The sequence below is a fragment of the Lemur catta genome, chromosome 1, assembly GCF_020740605.2.
Source record: "Lemur catta isolate mLemCat1 chromosome 1, mLemCat1.pri, whole genome shotgun sequence".
NCBI classification, from domain to species: domain Eukaryota; kingdom Metazoa; phylum Chordata; class Mammalia; order Primates; family Lemuridae; genus Lemur; species Lemur catta.
This window is the reverse complement of record NC_059128.1, coordinates 114,761,388-114,778,584: the sequence shown is the minus strand read 5'-3', so window position 1 is coordinate 114,778,584 and position 17,197 is coordinate 114,761,388. Positions and strand designations below refer to the sequence as shown.

The 17,197-nt window shown below is 39.3% G+C and overlaps 2 protein-coding genes across 2 annotated transcripts; both read right to left on the bottom strand.

Moving 5' to 3' along the window:
• Positions 1-825: 825 nt before the first annotated feature.
• LOC123638365 (olfactory receptor 7C2-like) lies at positions 826-2,312 on the bottom strand. Its single transcript, XM_045552009.1, is given in 3 exon segments — positions 826-1,567; positions 1,570-1,864; positions 2,307-2,312. Coding segments are annotated over 3 exon segments (957 nt in total). The 3' UTR covers positions 826-911.
• Positions 2,313-14,735: 12,423 nt separating this feature from the next.
• LOC123636780 (olfactory receptor 7A17-like) lies at positions 14,736-16,140 on the bottom strand. The gene is given in 2 exon segments (XM_045549353.1): positions 14,736-16,011; positions 16,014-16,140. Coding segments are annotated over 2 exon segments (852 nt in total). The 5' UTR covers positions 16,036-16,140; the 3' UTR covers positions 14,736-15,181.
• Positions 16,141-17,197: the final 1,057 nt, after the last annotated feature.

The window sequence follows — 17,197 nt, the reverse complement described above, 5'->3', positions numbered from 1 at the left end:
TTTATTCACATAATCTCAAGAAACATTTCTGTCAATGAGTTTCCAGGGCAACATTTCCAAAATAGGTACACATCCCATTGCTTCTGAGGATATATATTAAACATGTAAGATTTGATTTATTTTTAAAAATCCATAATGTACCCATAATAATTAAAAATAAAAACATTTTTTAAAAAGAGCATTGAAAAATCCAAATCATTACTGAAGATAACTGAGAAAATACCAGTTTGTATTCATACAAAGTTGAAATTACAGGTTAGAAAGTGAAAAGGGAGATCTATTAATAATATATAGCTTTATTAACAGTAGCTAGGGCAGGAAAAACCCCAAAGGAAGATCACAGGAAAGAACTGAAAGACATCTGCACTCGAATGTTTATAGCAGCACAATTCACAATTGCAAACACGTGGAAACAACCCAAGTGCCCATCAGTGCATGAGTGGATTAATCAAATGTGGTATATGTGTACCATGGAGTTCTACTCAGCCATAAAAAGTGTTGAACTAATACCTCTTTCATTAACCTGGGTGGAACTGGACCCCATTGTTGTGAGTGAAGTATCACAAGAATGGAAAAACAAGCACGAGATGTACTCACTGTTAAATTGGAACCAATCGATCAACACTTACGTGCACAGATGGAAATAACATTCATTGGAAATAAAACGAGGTTGGGGGAAGGGGATGAGTAAATCCACACCTAACAGATACAATGCACACTATCTGGGGGATGGGCACACTTTGACTTAAATGGTACAAAAGCAATTTATGTAACCAAAATGCTTGTATCCCCATAATATTCTGGGGGAAATAAAAGCAGAGACACCAAAAAAAATACACATAAAAACAGAAGTAGTCAAAATATTAGCTGAAGGGGGCCAGGTTTTCTGGTTCTTAGTATTGTGCACATTGCTACTCATGAGAGGCCTTGGGTAATTCATTGAGAGGCGTTGCCTTGCCCAGGAGTCTCCCCAAGGCCCCCTTCATGTCCCTGTTCTTCAGGCTGTAGATGAAGGGGTTCAGCATGGGGGTGACCATGGTGTACATCACCGAGGCCACCAAACTTGTCCTAGAGGATGGTGTGGCCGCAGAGCTGAGGTAGACCCCAAGCCCTGTGCCATAGAACGAGGAAACCACAGAGAGGTGAGACCCACAGGTGGAAAAGGCTTTGTTCTTGCCCCTGGCCGATGAAATTCTCAGGACAGAGGAGAAAATCCGAGAATAAGAGAAGAAGATCCCAGAGAGAGGACAAACAGCTAGGACGATGGTGACAAAATACAACACTATGTTATTAACGAGGGTGTCAGAACAGGCAAGCTTCAGGACTTCGGGAAGATCACAAAAAAAGTGTGGGATTTCCACGTTTGCGCAGGACAGTTTCAAAACAGGCAAGGTCTCCAGCAGGGAGCCCACGACACTGACGCACCAGGACGCCTGAGCCAGCAGCCCACAGAGCCGGGGGGTCATGGTGCCCGTGTAGTGCAGGGGGTGACAGACGGCCACAAACCGGTCATAGGCCATCACGGTCAGGAGTAAATTGTCCAGGCATCCAAACACAGTGAAATAAATATCTGGCCAAGACAGCCTTCATACGTTATGACTTTGCTCCGTGTCTGCATGTTCACCAGCATCTTTGGGACAGTGGTCGAGACCAAGCAGATGTCAGAAAAGGACAGGTTGGAGAGGAAGAAGTACATGGGGGTGTGCAGGTGGGAGTCTGAGATAGTGGCCAGGATGATGAGCAGGTTCCCAAGCACAGCGACCAGGTACATGGACAGGAACAGCCCAAAGAGGACGGGCTGCAAGTCAGAGTCCTCTACGAATCCCAGGAGGAGGAAGTTTCCAACTCTTGTCTGGTTTCTTTTCTAAATGGGGCTGCTGGGTTTGTCCAGAAGGAGAGAGAGAGAGAGAGAGAGAGAGAGAGAGGAAGAGAGAGAGAGAAAAGCAACACAAAATTTGCTCCAAATAGGCATTCCCCAGAATGATTGTAATATCCTTTATTCAAACCCGGGGAACTCAAGAAGTTATGCATTTTGGCTAATCATTGGATCTCTTTGCTGACAAGCTGCAGTTACTATTGCTACCTGGAAAAATTGTCTCTACCTCAGTGGTTCTCAAACTGTGGTCCCTGGAACAGCAACATCAATCAGCATCACCTGGGAACTCGTGAGAAATGTGCCTTATCAGACCCACTGGATCAACTGAATTGTATACTCCAGAAATGGTGCCAGCATTCTGGGTTTTAACAAGCCCTCTTGGGAATTCTCATGCACACCCAAGTTTGAGGACTGCTGCTCCAGGGCTTGCCTGCATCCCTAAGCAATCAGCCCTTGCCCAGCATCCCTGGTGGCCACTCTTGCTTTTCTGCCCAATTCACGTGGGAATAAGAATTCCCTGATTCTAGGCAGATTTTTTTCGATCGTCGAAAGAGTCTTTCTTCTATTGTGTTGCATTTCTGTAATTTCTACATGTTAAATCCTCTGAACCTTGGATGCTCCTTCTGCTAAAACAAAATGGCCACTGTTATTATTAATCATTGTTTTATTTTCTTTTGAGATTGGGGTATTGCTCTGCTGCCCAGGCTGGAGTGTAGGGGTGCAATCATAGCTCACTGAACTCCTGGGCTCAAGTGATCCTTCTGTCTTAACCTCCCAAGTAGCTAAGACTGTAGTGTGTACCACCATGCCTGGTTAATTCTTTTTTCCATTTTTTGTAGAGATGGGGGTCTCACTGTGTTGTCCAGGCTGGTCTCAAACTCCTGGCTTCAAGCGATCCTCCCATCTCAGCCTCCCAAAGTGCTTACAGGTGTGAGCCACTGGGCCCAGCCTTATTAATCATTGTTTACATTTCATTTATATTATCAATTTACCTACATAAACTTAACAAAAATGGAGTTTTAAAATACAGAATTCCTAGATTTTCTAAATATAGAAGTGAATCTTACGCACATTTTCTGTCATTTGCTTCTTATCCCATCAAAATATTCCCCCCTATGGAAATAGCTCTTTAAAATATACTCGTTTTGGACATTTACTTTCTTTCTAAGTATTCTTAAAAATAAATACAGCTTAGATTAATTTTAATTTTATATTTCCTTCTCTTAGGATAATCTGTAAATGGCCTTTCTCAGTGTTTAAAAATTTAGATATTTCCTTAATTTTTTTAAAAAAAGTTACGAATAAGTGTTTAATGATTAATTAACTATTTAGAAAAAGAATGTTAAATTCTATCTCTATATTCCCAAGTGAATTTCAAACTTTAAATATGGAACAAGAGACTACATAAGCTATCTGAAGAAAACATAGATACATATATAGATAATACAAATTTATACATGTATAATCTTTGAAAGTAGAAATTCTTTCTGAATAAAAAATCTTTAGCAGAAATAAGAGAAGGAAAGATCAGTAATTGGAACCACAAATTGAAAAATTCTGAATGAGAAAATGTGCCACACAGAAAACGGGATACACAAATGATCTATTTGATAAATGTTAATATCTCTAATCTATAAAGACAATTATGAATCACAGAAAGATCGATGAATTTCTGGGGGAAAGGAAGAGAGTATTAAAGATTCATAAAACAAAATGTAAAAAGGGTAATAAATATTTGAGAAAAGTTTCATTCTTACTATGAATCTATAAAAATGAAATTAAAAATAAGGTAACTTGTTTACTGAGGGAATTAAAAAGTCCTTTGTGAAAAAGAATAAGAATGGAAAATTCCATCATATGGAAAGAGAAATAACATTTCAGATACTGCTATGAAAAGATACTTGGTCTCCTTTTCTGGGCTGGAAAAATTAAACCAGCATATAGATCTTGTGTAATTACACATATATTTGTACAGAAAAATTATCTATAACATACACCAAAATATGAACAAGGATTATCTTTGAGTGGTAACATCAGTCTTGATTTTTAGATTCATTTTCTAGCATACTTTTCAGAAGTTGCAAATAAATACATACGTAGTGTATCCTCAGGAAATAAAAACTTTAAAATTTGAAGATACTGGTAATAAAAATTTCACAAAATGAACCTAGTTCAAACAGAAAGTAGCAGTTAATAAAAATAAAAGGCCAGGCATAGTGGTTCATGCCTGTAATCCCAGCACTGTGGGAGGTCGAGGTGGGAGAGACCCCATCTCTACAAAAAATAAAAGAAATTAGTCAGACCGGGGGTGTGCACCTGCAGTCCGAGCTACTCTGGAGGCTGAGGCAGAAGGATCGCTTGAGCCAAGAAGTTTGAGGTTACAGTGAGATGTGGTTGTGCCACTGCACTCCATCCTGGGTGGCAGAGTGAGACCCCATCTCTTAAAAAAAAAAAAAAGGTAAGAACAGAGTTAATGCACTAAAAAGAAGAAAGATTCTAGAACTGAAAAACAAAGTCCACAGTTAATTCTTTACCAAACACTAACAAATAGAAAAAATTAGAAGTCTAAGGAAAGGGATAAAAAGAGAGAACAGAAATGCCTAGAATTAGGAATGAGAAAAATGAACACAGACATAAGGAAATACTCAGCTTTGCAAGAAAATGTTACCTATAACTCCATGTCAAAAATGTGAAAATCTCCAAGAAACAAACTTAATTTCTGGGAAAATATGTGTCTGAAGTTGATTCAAGATGGAGCATAACAGATCAAAAACCAAGGAAGGAATTTAAAAAACGACAAAACTTACCTCCAAAAATTCCTTGGTGAGGCCCTCTGGCAGACACAATAGCAGAATTATCCTTTAAGTATTAAAAAAGAAAACGTGTCTCATTATTAATTATTTATCAGTGCCCTGGAACCAATTAAGGCAGTACAAGGAGAAAAAAAAATAAAAGACCTCGGTATTGAAAAGGCAGCGTATCATTGTTCTCAGATGATGGCTTGGCTGCAGGTGATGGATTGGTAGCTGAAAATGTATTTTAACTGAACATGATATTGCTAAGGCAGCTGATAGCAAACACGTATGTAAAAAGCAGTAGCCATTCTAAGGTGGTGTTCGGTGGCGTAGAGCACATCCAGGATGTTTTGCAACCCTTGCTTCTACCTGGTTCCTAACATTTTTGTCACTATGGCAACTGTCTCTGTGACTTTTCTGTCACTCTAAATTATCTGAAAATAAAAAGTAACAGAAAACATGGTTCCAAGAGAGAATAAAAGTAGCATTTGTGTGTATAGTTGGAGCTCTTGGAAAATAGATCTCAATCATTTCAAATATTAACAAAAATTAAAAAAAAGCTCCTGGTTCAGTGTGAGTGTACCCATCCCCTCCTTCCCCCTCAAACTGTACAAAAGCAAATTGTGTAACCAAAACGTGTGTACCCCTGTAATAGTCTGTAATTTTTTTTAAAAGTTTAAAAAATCCTTTAAAATTTGATGGAACCCTTTTTTATGATTTAATGACTTTTTTAAAATGAGTCATGCCAAACCTGTAGGAGTTATTACTGGGAATGTGATTAGAATAATTTGTGCAATAAAGCCCTTCATAGCTTAAAAAAATAAAACTCTTGGAACAGAAACTGGAAACTTGTAAATACTCAACAAACGAGAGTAACAATAGCTAAAATCTATTAAGCTATTATTAGCTTATGTCAAGCACTTGTGCTGTTTTATATGTCTTAGTTCATTTTATTATCATCATCACTATTTTTTATTTAATGAATGAAAATATTTATAGCAATGCAATGATAATAATTAACATGAACAGGTGATCACTAGATGTTAGAGACTATTAAAAAACTGTCAATGCACAATCTGTTTGGATTTAACCCTCATAGTTTACTCAAAAATATTTAGTGTAATTATTTTTAAAAATTGAGACATAATTGCACATATTTATGGGGTCCATGTGATATTTTGATGTAAGCATGCAATGCGTAATGATCACATCAGGGTAATTGGAATATCTATCACCCCAAACGTTTATCATGTTGAGAACATTTCAAATGTTCTCTTCGAGCTATTTTGAAATATACAATACATTACTGTTAACTCTAGACACACTACAAACACTGGAACCTATTCCTTTTGTCTGACTGTATTTTTATACCTATTAACCAACCTCTCTTCATCCCTCCCCCTCTCCCTACCCTTCCCAGCCTCTGATAACCATCATTCTACACTTGACCTCCATGAGATCCCCTTTTTTAGCTCCCACATATGAGTGAAAACATGCGATGTGTGTCTTATTTCACTTGGCGTAATGACCTCTAGGCTCATCCATGTTGCAGCCAATGACAGGATTTCATTCTTTTTTTTTTTGAGACAGAGTCTCGCTCTGTTGCCCAGGCTAGAGTGAGTGCCGTGGCATCAGCCTAGCTCACAGCAACCTCAAACTCCTGGGCTTAAGCAATCCTCCTGCCTCAGCCTCCCGAGTAGCTGGGACTACAGGCATGCGCCACCATGCCCGCCTAATTTTTTCTCTCTATATATTTTTAGTTGTCCAGATAATTTCTTTCTATTTTTAGTAGAGATGGGGTCTCACTCTCGCTCAGGCTGGTCTCGAACTTCTGACTTCGAGCAATCCACCCTCCTCGGCCTCCCAGAGTGTTAGGATTATAGGCGTGAGCCACCGCGCCCAGCCTTCATTCTTAATGGTATTCCATTGTGCATACACACCACATTTCCTTTACTCAGTCATCTGCTGATGGGCACTCGGGTTGATTATATGTCTTGGCTGTTGTGAATAGTGCCACAGTAAACATGGAAGTGCAGACATCTCTTTAATACACTGGTTTCCTTTCTTTTGGATATATACACCCAGCAGTGGGATTGCTGGATCATAAGGCCGATCTAATTTAATCCTCGTAGTAACCCTATGAAGTTGGGTATCACTATTATCCTCACTTTACAAAGGTGGAGACGGAGACACAGAGACATTAAGTAAACTAACATCAGAAGACATACATGATGGGCTTGTCAATGCTAACCACATGGAATCCCAGGGAATGTTTCTTGAATGAATGAATGGATGAATGAATGAATGAATGAATAAGATATTACAGATGAAAGAAAACAGGAGCATCTTTGATAGAGGGAATGGAGGTACTTGTAATGGCTCCAGAAATTCGGCTCAGATGGCTGGGTTAGAAATTTTGGGAGATATTGGGGATCTAAGAGAAGGTTGACCACTGTTCAGGAGGTGAGAGATCCTCAGAATTGGGTTCTGGAAGAGAGAGAGGGGAAGCAAGCCGAGAGGAAGCTAAGAGGAAAAGAAGATGAGAGAGACACAGGAATTGATTAGAATGCTTTAAGTGAATGGACTCTTAGCATCACATTAATCCGCACTTGTGCCGCCAAAGCTCTTCCTTTGACAGTTCTGCCTGCCCCCATCCATACCTGTTTCCCACACCAAGTGCTCCAAGGGCATTGCTGAGGTTCTAGTTCCCTTGATCCTTTCTTTCCTGGGTAGTGAGGTTCAATTCAGCTTTGAGGAAGGGCAGGGAGTTGGTGTCAGGCGTCCTCTGAGAGGGTCCTGGAACAGTTGAGCTGTAGGAAAAAGGAGAAAGGGCATATTTACAATTTCTGAGGCCTCAGAGGTTGAATTCTCATGAATGCTCATTAAATTAATTGTTCCATTGTTACTCTAGTCTCTGAGCAATTTGGTTCCCATGAACCAGGGAACCAAGATAGAAAGGAACTTCTTTTCTGCAGTTTTGGATCCTTGGTAGCATCTTGGATACCGGATATGTATGTTCCTTCTCCTGGGGCTCTTTGCTTATGATGTTCTTTTCTTCTCCCTGGGTCTACCTCCCTTGCTCACTGGACTCTCCCATGATTGTTTTTTCAACATTTAAGATGGAGTTTCTTGGCCAGGCACGGTGGCTCATGCCTATAATCCTAGCACTCTGGGAGGCCCAGGTGGCAGGATCCCTTGAGGTCAGGAGTTAGAGACCAGCCTGAGCAAGAGTGAGACCCTGTCTCTACTAAAAATGGAAAAAATTAGTCAGGTGACTAAAAATAGAAAAAATTTAGCTGGTTGTGGTGGCTCATGCCTGTAGTCCCAGCTATTTGGGAGGCTGAGGCAGGAAGATCTCTTGAGCCCAGGAGTCTGAGGTTGCTGTGAGCAAGGCTGATGCCATGGCACTCTACTCAAGGCAACAGAGTGAGACTGTGTCTAAAAAAAAAAAAAAAGAAGAAGAAGAAGAAGACAGATAAACAAACAAACAAACAAAAAGATGGAGTTTCTTTGTCTATCAAAGTCATGAGCACACATTTCAAGACCATCTGAGTCCTGAGCTGGAGTTGTGGACAGGGACCACACACCCAGCTCCGAACAAAACCATTGCAATGACTTCGCCACAAGTTCTATTATTGCTATTGAAGGTGCAAAGTAGAGAGAGTTTCAGGCATGCAAAAGAAAAGTACAGTGATGGGGGAATTGGTTGGCTGCACAGGCAGGACTCTGCAGGTATCTGCATCTTTACAGGTTCAAAACAAACCCATTGGATGGTCCATGTTGTTTCAGTTCAGAGAGGATAGGCCCTCTTTAACAACTGACAAAAGATGGTTTTTTTAGAGCCCAAATCAAACATTACTAAAGCAGTTCTGGAAAATAAGAAGAGTAGGACACAGAGCATCCTCTCTGAGTGACTATTTTCAGCCTGAAAGAGTAATCAGCCTGAAAGAGTAATTTTGCAGTTGATCTTCATGAGAGGTGAGAGGTGGGGGTCCAGTTTAAATCTTCTGCATGTGGTTATCCAGGTTTCCCAGAACCATTTCTTGAATAGAGATTTTTTTTTCCCCAATGTTTATTTTTGTCTGCTTTGTCGAAGATTAGATGACAGTATGAGGATGATTTTATAGCTGGGTTCTCAGTCCTGTTCCAAAGGTCTGTATCTCTGCTCTCGTGCCAGTACCATGCTGTTTTGGTTACTACAGCCTTGTAGTAAAGCTTGAAGTCTGGTAGACTGATACCTTCCAGTTTGTTCTTTTTGCTTAAGATTGCTTTGGCTATACGAGGTCTTCTCTGGTTCTGTACAAATTGTAGAATTATTTTTTCTAGATCTGTAAAGAATGATGATGGTATTTTAATAGAGATTGTGTTAATTCTGCAGATCACTCACTTTAGGTAGTATAGACATTTTAACAGTATTGTTTCTGCCAACCCATGAGCGTGGCAGGGTTTTCCATCTGTTTCCATCTTCTACAACGTTTTTTCTCAGTGTTTCATAGTTCTCCCTGTATATGTCTCTCACCTCCCTTGTTAACTATATTCCTAAATATTTAATTTTCTTTGATGTTATTGTGAAAGGTGCTGCGTCTTTGATTTGATTTTTGGCTTGACTATTATTGGCATATATGAATGCCACTGATTTATGTGCATTAATTTTGTATCCTGAGACTTTACAGAATTCATTTATCAATTCCAGCAGTTTCTTGGTTGAATCCTTGGATTTTCTAGATATAATATCATATCGTCAACAAAGAGTGAGAGTTTGACCTCTTCTGCCCCCATTTGGACTCATTTAATTCCCCTCTCTTGTCTGATTGCTCTGGCAAGGACTTCCAGCACTACGTTGAATAGAAGTGGAGACAGTGGGCGACCTTGTCTGGTTACAGTTCTAAGCAGGAATGCTTTCAATTTTCCCCCATTTAGTATGATACTGGCTGTGGGTTTATTGTATATGGCCTTAATAATTTTAAGGTATATCCTGCCCCTATGCCTATTTTGTTAAGAGTTTTTATCATAAAAGTGTGCTGCATTTTGTCAAATACTTTTTCTGTGTCTATCAAGACAATCATATGGTCTTTGTTCTTGCTTTTATTTATGTGGTGAATTGAGAACCAACCTTACATCTCTGGGATAAAGCCCACCTGGTCATGAGGAATTATTTTTTTTTATGTACTATTGGATTTGGTTTGCTAAGATTTTGCTGAGGATTTTTTGCCTCTATATTCATGAAGGATATTGGTCTGTAGTTTTCTTTTTTTTTGTTGTTGTGTCCTTTTCTGGCTTTGGAATCAAGGTAATATTGGCTTTATACAATGAGCTGGGGAGGACACCATCCTTCTTAATGTTGTGGAATAATTTCTGCAGTATAGGTATGAGTTCTTCTTTGTAAGTTTGGTAAAATTCAGGTGTGAACTCATCTGGTCCAGGACTTTATTTTTGTTGGAATAGTTTTAATTGCTGTTTCAATTTCTGTGCTTGATATTGGTCTATTCAGGAATTCTATTTCTTCCTGATTGAGCCTAGGAAAGTTGTGTGTTTCTAAGTATTTGTCCATTTCCTCCATGTTTTCTAGTTTGGGGGCATAAAGATTTTTATAGTATTCAAAGATAATGTTTTGTATTTTTGTGATATCTGTAGTGACCTTTCCTTTTTCATTTCAAATTGAGTTTATTGGAGTCCTTTCCTTTCCAGTCCTTGTCAATATAGCAAGAGGGCTGTCAATTTTGTTTATCTTGTTGAAAAACCAACTTTTGGTTTTATTAATCTTCTGTATAGTTCTTTTATTATCAATTTCATTTGGTTCTGCTCTGATCTTAGTTATTTCTTTTCTTCTGCTAGGTTTAGAATTAATTTGCTCTTCCATTTTCAGTTCCTGGAGACAGTTTATTAGTTTGCTGATTTGTGAGCTTTCTGTCTTTTGGATGTGAGAATTTAATTCCATTAGTTTTCCTCTTGGGAATGCTTTTGCTGTATCCCACAGATTTGGATAACTTGTGTCCCTGTTATCATTTAGTTTGAAGAATCTTTCGATTTCCATCTGGATCTCCTCCCTGAGTCATTCAGCAATAGATTGTTTAATTTCCATGACTTTGTGAAGTGGTAAGTGTTTCTGTTAGAATTGATCTCTAATTTTATACCACTGTGGTCTGAGAAGATACATGGTATAATTTCTGTTTTTTAAAATTTGTTGAGATCTGATTTGTGGCCTAGGATGTGATTGATTTTAGAGAAAGTTCCATGAGCTGATGAGAAGAATATATGTTCAGCTTTATTTGAGTGGAATGTTCTGTAGATGTCTGTTAGACACATTTGTTCTAGAGCTCTGTTTAAGTTCATTATTTCTTCTTATTTTCTGTTTAGAGGATCTGTCCTGTTCAGTCAGTGGGGTGTTGAAATCCCCAGCTACTCTGGTATTATTGTTTATAATGCTATTTAGATCAAACAGGGTTTGCTTTATGTATCTGGGTGCTCCTGTGTTGGGTGCATAAATATTAAGAATTGTTAAGTCTTCTTGTTGGATTTTTCATTTCACCGTTATATAGTGACCATCTTTGTCTTTCTTTACTTTTGTTATTTTAAAGATTGTGTTATCTGATATAAGAATAGCTACCCCCACTTTCTTTTGGCTTCCATTTGCCTGGAAGTTTGTTTTCCAACCCTTGACTTTGAGTCTGAAAGCATCTTTGTGGGTTAGATGCATTTCCTGGAGACAGAAGATACTTGGCTTGTGAATGGGATACATAAAAATGGGTGTAGTCAAACAATGGAAGACAATACACCAATAAGAATGGTTGCAATATAACCATGTACAATAATAGGGATGAACTCATGAAATAAGGTAGACATTAAATAAGACATTGTATTATTCCTCTGTGTAAAATGCAAAAAGAATCAAAACTAATGTACAATGTTAGAGTCATAATAGTAGTTACCTTGGTGGTGGGAGAGAGTGCTGGAAAGTAGCACAGGTGAGAGAGTTCCTAGGCTGTATTCAATTTGCAGAAATTCATTGAGCTGAACATTATATTTGAATAAAACAATTCCTCCATGTAAAGAATGGGCTATACATGCCTCTATTGATATTATAAGAAATGTCACAGGGGTAGGAGTGACAAGATAGAGCAAAGATCAGACCTAGAGAAGAATGCTCATGCTATGGAGATTGAAAAGACCCAGAAATTGAGACAAGGAGAGTGGAGGGGGAGAAGGGTAAGGCTGAGAGAAACCCAAGGACCCTCCACTGTTGAAGAAGGTTCTAGTTGGAGACCTTGCTCATGGCATGTCCATCTCTGTGTTCCTGGAGTTTTGGCAGGTAAAGTCCACCCTTCCCTCCTCTATACTTCCCTGCATCACTTATGGGGCTCTCCTGCATCATTAAAATGTTATCAGTGAAACAACAGTTCCCCCAGCTCATTCACCAATGTGTCAGAATAAGATTCATGGACATGATGAGGTATCTAAAAGAAAAAAAACGTTTATTTTTTCTTAGTCTAACAATGGCGAGCTGGAGGGGAGGGTCAGTAAGGGGACATTTATATCTGGGGAGTCTTTATATCTTAGCAGTGGAATTTTCCTGGCTTCTCATTAAACATATCATCTGTTCATCACTCTGTTCTCTAAGAAATGTATTCAATTGCTGAGGATGGAGATGGAAGGAATCATTCTTCAATGTTTGTGTCTTGAAGAATCTAATAAAATTCCATCCATTGACTTGAAAATTGCATGGTGGTAGACCATTTGCAGAGATGTCCCCTTCACTGATTTTCTCTATACCCATGACTTTCACAGTGTGACTGTAACTCTTCACATAGAGAGGTGGAGTCTATTTCTCTACCTCTGAATCTGTGCTAGATTTAGGTTTGTTTGTTTTTTTTAATTTGCTTTGGCCAATAGAATAAGGTGGAAGTGACAGTATGCCTCAAGGGGTCTAGATGTGTTTCTGCTGATATCTTGATTGTAACTCTGCCTCTGCCATATGGACAAGTCCAGGCTAGCCTGCCGTAGCAGGAGAGAGTATGTGGAGCTGTGTCCAGTTGTCCCAACCATGGTCTCCCTAGACCAGCCTACAGACAGAAAACCCCCAAATTTGAGAGAACAAATACAACATTAATAGAACAACTCCAACCAAGTCACAGCTGACCAAAGATGCATAGGAGACCAGCAGAGACCAGAAGACTTTTCCAATATAGACTCCCAGGCACTAGAAAAAGCATTATCTTAAACCATTTACTATCAGGATGACTTATTATACAGCAATATCTTAGTGATAGAATAATCAATGCCAATGGAACTGAGGACATTCAGAATAATCTGCTGCTTCCTTTTTTTTTTTTTTTTACATTTGTTCTGATATTTGAAGGCAGAATTCATGATTACCTGGTTATTCATGTTTTTTTTCTTCCCCAGATAACTGTATGAAAAAGAAACTACAATTAGGATTCCCTTTCAGGAAACCATGAGGTTGGAAGGATGTGTGTAATTTTGTAGGAATAACTTGTGACCACGAATCACAAGTCTCCATTCCCAGAGAGATTATTGGATTTCAAGCTTTTGGGTGAGTTTTCTTTGACCACGATGGTTGAAAAGAGTTTAGATCATAAAAGAAGTGAAGAAATTGGTGGTAGAGTAAATACACATATTGCCCACTCACCTGTATTTTAATGCTTATGTCACAATCTGTTAAAGGGAAAAATATTTTTCTGGACAAGGTAAAGAGTTCTATTTGTAGATAGCACTGGAATTTTCAAGTAGAAACAGCAAGAGGGTACAATAAAATAACATAGACCATGACAACAAATCCTTCACTTGGATGAGCAAACCTTGTCACGTGTGGACACCAAACTTCCACCCTTCGAGGAAAAGATGTAAATCATCAAAAACAAATCTTCCATAGTAATTCAATGTATGGTTGAAAATTTTATTACATTGTGTTTACAGTCATCTCTGACTATAAAGCTATATGAAGTCAATTGACTCATGCAAATTTTTCTTTCTGTGTAGCCTACACTTGGAACATATATTTGAAAAGCAATTTTTGCCTTCCTACTCTTTACCAGGGAATATAGCAGGCACTATGGACACTGAGCCGAAAGAGGACAGGATTCCTGTGAGGAGAGTAAAATGCCATGCCCAGCTATGAAACACCTTAGTGTGTTAAAGTCTACATTATTAGGAGGAGCAGTTACAGTAGCGATAGAGAAATGAATGACAGGTTTGTTATTCTCCTTCATTTTGATAATAGCCATTTTAACTGGGGTAAGATGATAGCTCATTGTGGCTTTGACTTGTGTTTCTCTATGATTGGTGATGTTGGTGAGGATGTGTAGAAAAGGGAACGCACTTACACTATTGGTGGAAATGTAAATTAGTTCAGCCACTATGGAAAACAGCATGGAGATTCCTCAAAAAACTGAAAATAGAGCTACCATATGATCCAGAAATCCCACTGCTGGGTATATATCCAAAAGAAAGGAAATCAGAGTATTAAAGTGATACCTGCATTCCCATGTTCATTGCAGCACTATTCACGGTGGCCAAGACAGGGAATCAGTCTAAGTGTCTACCAGTGGACGAATGGATAAAGAAAATATGGTATATAAATACAATGGAATGCAATTCAGCCTTAAAAAAGTATGAGACCCTATCATTTGCAACAACATGGATAGAAGAACTAGAGGTCGTTATGTTAAGTGAAAGAAGCCAAATGTCGCATGTTTACACTCAATATGTGGAAGCTAAAAAATTTGAACTCTTGGAGGTAGAGAACAGAATGGTGGTTACCAGAGGTTACGAAGAGTAGTGGGGAGGGGGGTTGAAGAGGGTTTGGTTAATGGGTGCAAAAATACAGTTGGGTAGAAGGGAAAAGATCTAGTGTTCAGTAACACAATAGGGTGGCTACAGTTAACAGTAATTTATTATATATTTCAAAATAACTAGAAGAATAATTTTGGAATGTTCCCAACACAAAGTAATGATAAATGTTTGAGATGATAGATAGCCACATTACCCAGACTTGATCATTACACATTATATGCTTGTATCTATATATCGCATATACCCCATAAATATGTACAACTGTGATGTATCCATAAAATTAAACATATTAACAAAAACATAAATGGCAGACACAAAGTGAAAAAAACTGTGGCCTCAGAAATTCTTCTCCAATAAAATTGTATAAATGGCCTCAGTTGTCAATTGCAGTTTATTCCACAGGTCTTTGACAACTCATCACTCTTTGGAACAAATAGGAATCTCCAAATTGTTTCTGTCCCAAGGTTAGGAATAATCTTGGGAAGGTAGGAAAATGACAGAGGGAAAAAAATCTATTTAATATCAGAGAGAGCAGAAACCTTCATAAAGGAAGTTGCTTAAATTTGATAAAGCAGTTGAGTTCAAAGAAATGGAAACTTCAGGAAATAAAGAGAATGAATAATTTCTACATCTGTGATCTGATTAAACAATAGCCATCTCTGGCTCTGGGGCTTTGGGCCCTGCCATCATGGGTCTACCTTCAGCCCCAGGACAATTGGACCTGTTCTAGTTTCCCTCCCAAAGAATCCTTCAGAGCCCTCTTTATGTCTTTATTCCTCAGGCTGTAGATGAAGGGGCTCAGCATGGGAGTGACCGCTGTGTACATCACCGATGCTGTTGCACTGGAGTGTGAGTTGTGTGTAGCAGCAGAGCCGAGGTACACCCCTAGGCTTGTGCAGTAAAATAAGGAGACAACCAAGAGGTGAGATGCACAGGTGGAAAATGCTTTACACTTCCCCTGAGCCGAGGAGATTGCATGTACGGAGGAAACTATCTTAGAGTAAGAGTAAAGCATCCCAATAAGACACCCCCCACCCAGCAGCATAGGTGCCAAATACATCACTACGTCATTAAGAAAGGTGTCAGAACAGGCAAGGTGGATTATCTGATTAAGTTCACAGAAAAAGTGGGGGATTTCCAAGTCCATACAGAAGGTTAGCCGCAACACCATTAAGCTATGTAATGAGGAATGCAGGACACCCATGATCCAGGACCCCAGAACAAGAAGCCCGCAGAGCCTGAGGCTCATGATGACCGTGTAGTGTAGGGCGTGACAGATGGCCACAAACCGGTCATAGGCCATCACGGTCAGGAGGAAGCTGTCCAACCCCACAAAGAGTATGAAAAAGTACATCTGGGTGATGCAGCCTGCATAGGATATGACTTTGCTCTGTGTCTGCACATTCACCAGCATCTGTGGGACAGTGGTGGACACAAAACAGATGTCTGCAAAGGACAGGTTGGACAAGAAGAAGTACATGGGGGTGTGCAGGTGGGAGTCTGAGCTGACGGCCAGGATGATGAGCAGGTCCCCAGCACGGTGGTCAGGTGCATGGCCAGGAACAGCCCAAAGAGGATGGGCTGCAATTCTGGGTCCACTGAGAACACCAGAAGAAGAAATCCTGAAATTCGTGTATCATCTTCTGGTTCCGTGTGGTTGCTGTGACTACCAAAAAAAAAAAAAAGGAGACCATGACACATACATGCATTACTAACCTGTCAGAAATTCTATCATTTATACTCCACAGTCAAGAAGTTAATTTCTTTTTTAAAAAAAAATTTAAGTTGACAGAGAATATTCTATGAATAATTCACATGTAACAGGATATTTTGAAGTATGTATAGTGAAATGGCTACATCCAGCTCATTAACACCTGCATTGTTTCACACAGGCATCATTTCTGTGGCGCGAACATGCAGCATCCACTCCCTTAGCGTTTTTCAAGAATGCAAAATATTGTCATTAACTGTAGTCACTACGCTGTACAATAGATCCCTTGAACTTATGTCTCCTATCTCACTGTAATTTTGTATCCTTTAACCAACACCCACCCCATCCTAAATGCTCCAGTCTCTGGTAAAGTCCATTCTATAGGATGTTAATTTCCATATTTTGTGCGTGAGTCTGGTCTCCGTTAGGGAATCCCATGGACATCTCTCATTAGGAATTCTATTCTCACCCTCAGCCTTTCCCAAGGGACATGTATTCCACAGTTTTAAGGAGAAAAATCTTTCGTGCATTAGAGGAATATAAATTGAATTTTGATATGTTCCAGGCACTGTCTAGGCAATAAGTCAATGATGCTATGAAACAAAAGTCCTCACAATCTAATGACTGAGGAAGAATACAAACCAAAGAAAATGCCATGTGCTAAGTCAGATGATGTTTTTCTTCTCCAATGAAGAAAAAGAAAGAGGTAAGAAGAAAAGTGTTGATGGGGTGTTAATTTTTACTGGGCAGTCAGGCAAGGGCAGCAGACCAGGTGACAGTTAATCAGAGAGCACACTGAAGGCAAGGGGGAGTCACAAGGCTCCTTGTAATGTGTGTGCAAGGCAGAAAGAAAGAATGATGCAAAGACCCTGTGGAACGTGGTTATTTCAGATGTTCAAGGCCAACAAGGAAGCCGGTATGGCAAGGAAATGAACAAGAGGAGAATGATGAGAGATGGTGCCAGAGGAATGAGGAATGAGATGGCCTTGTAGCTTCTGAAACATA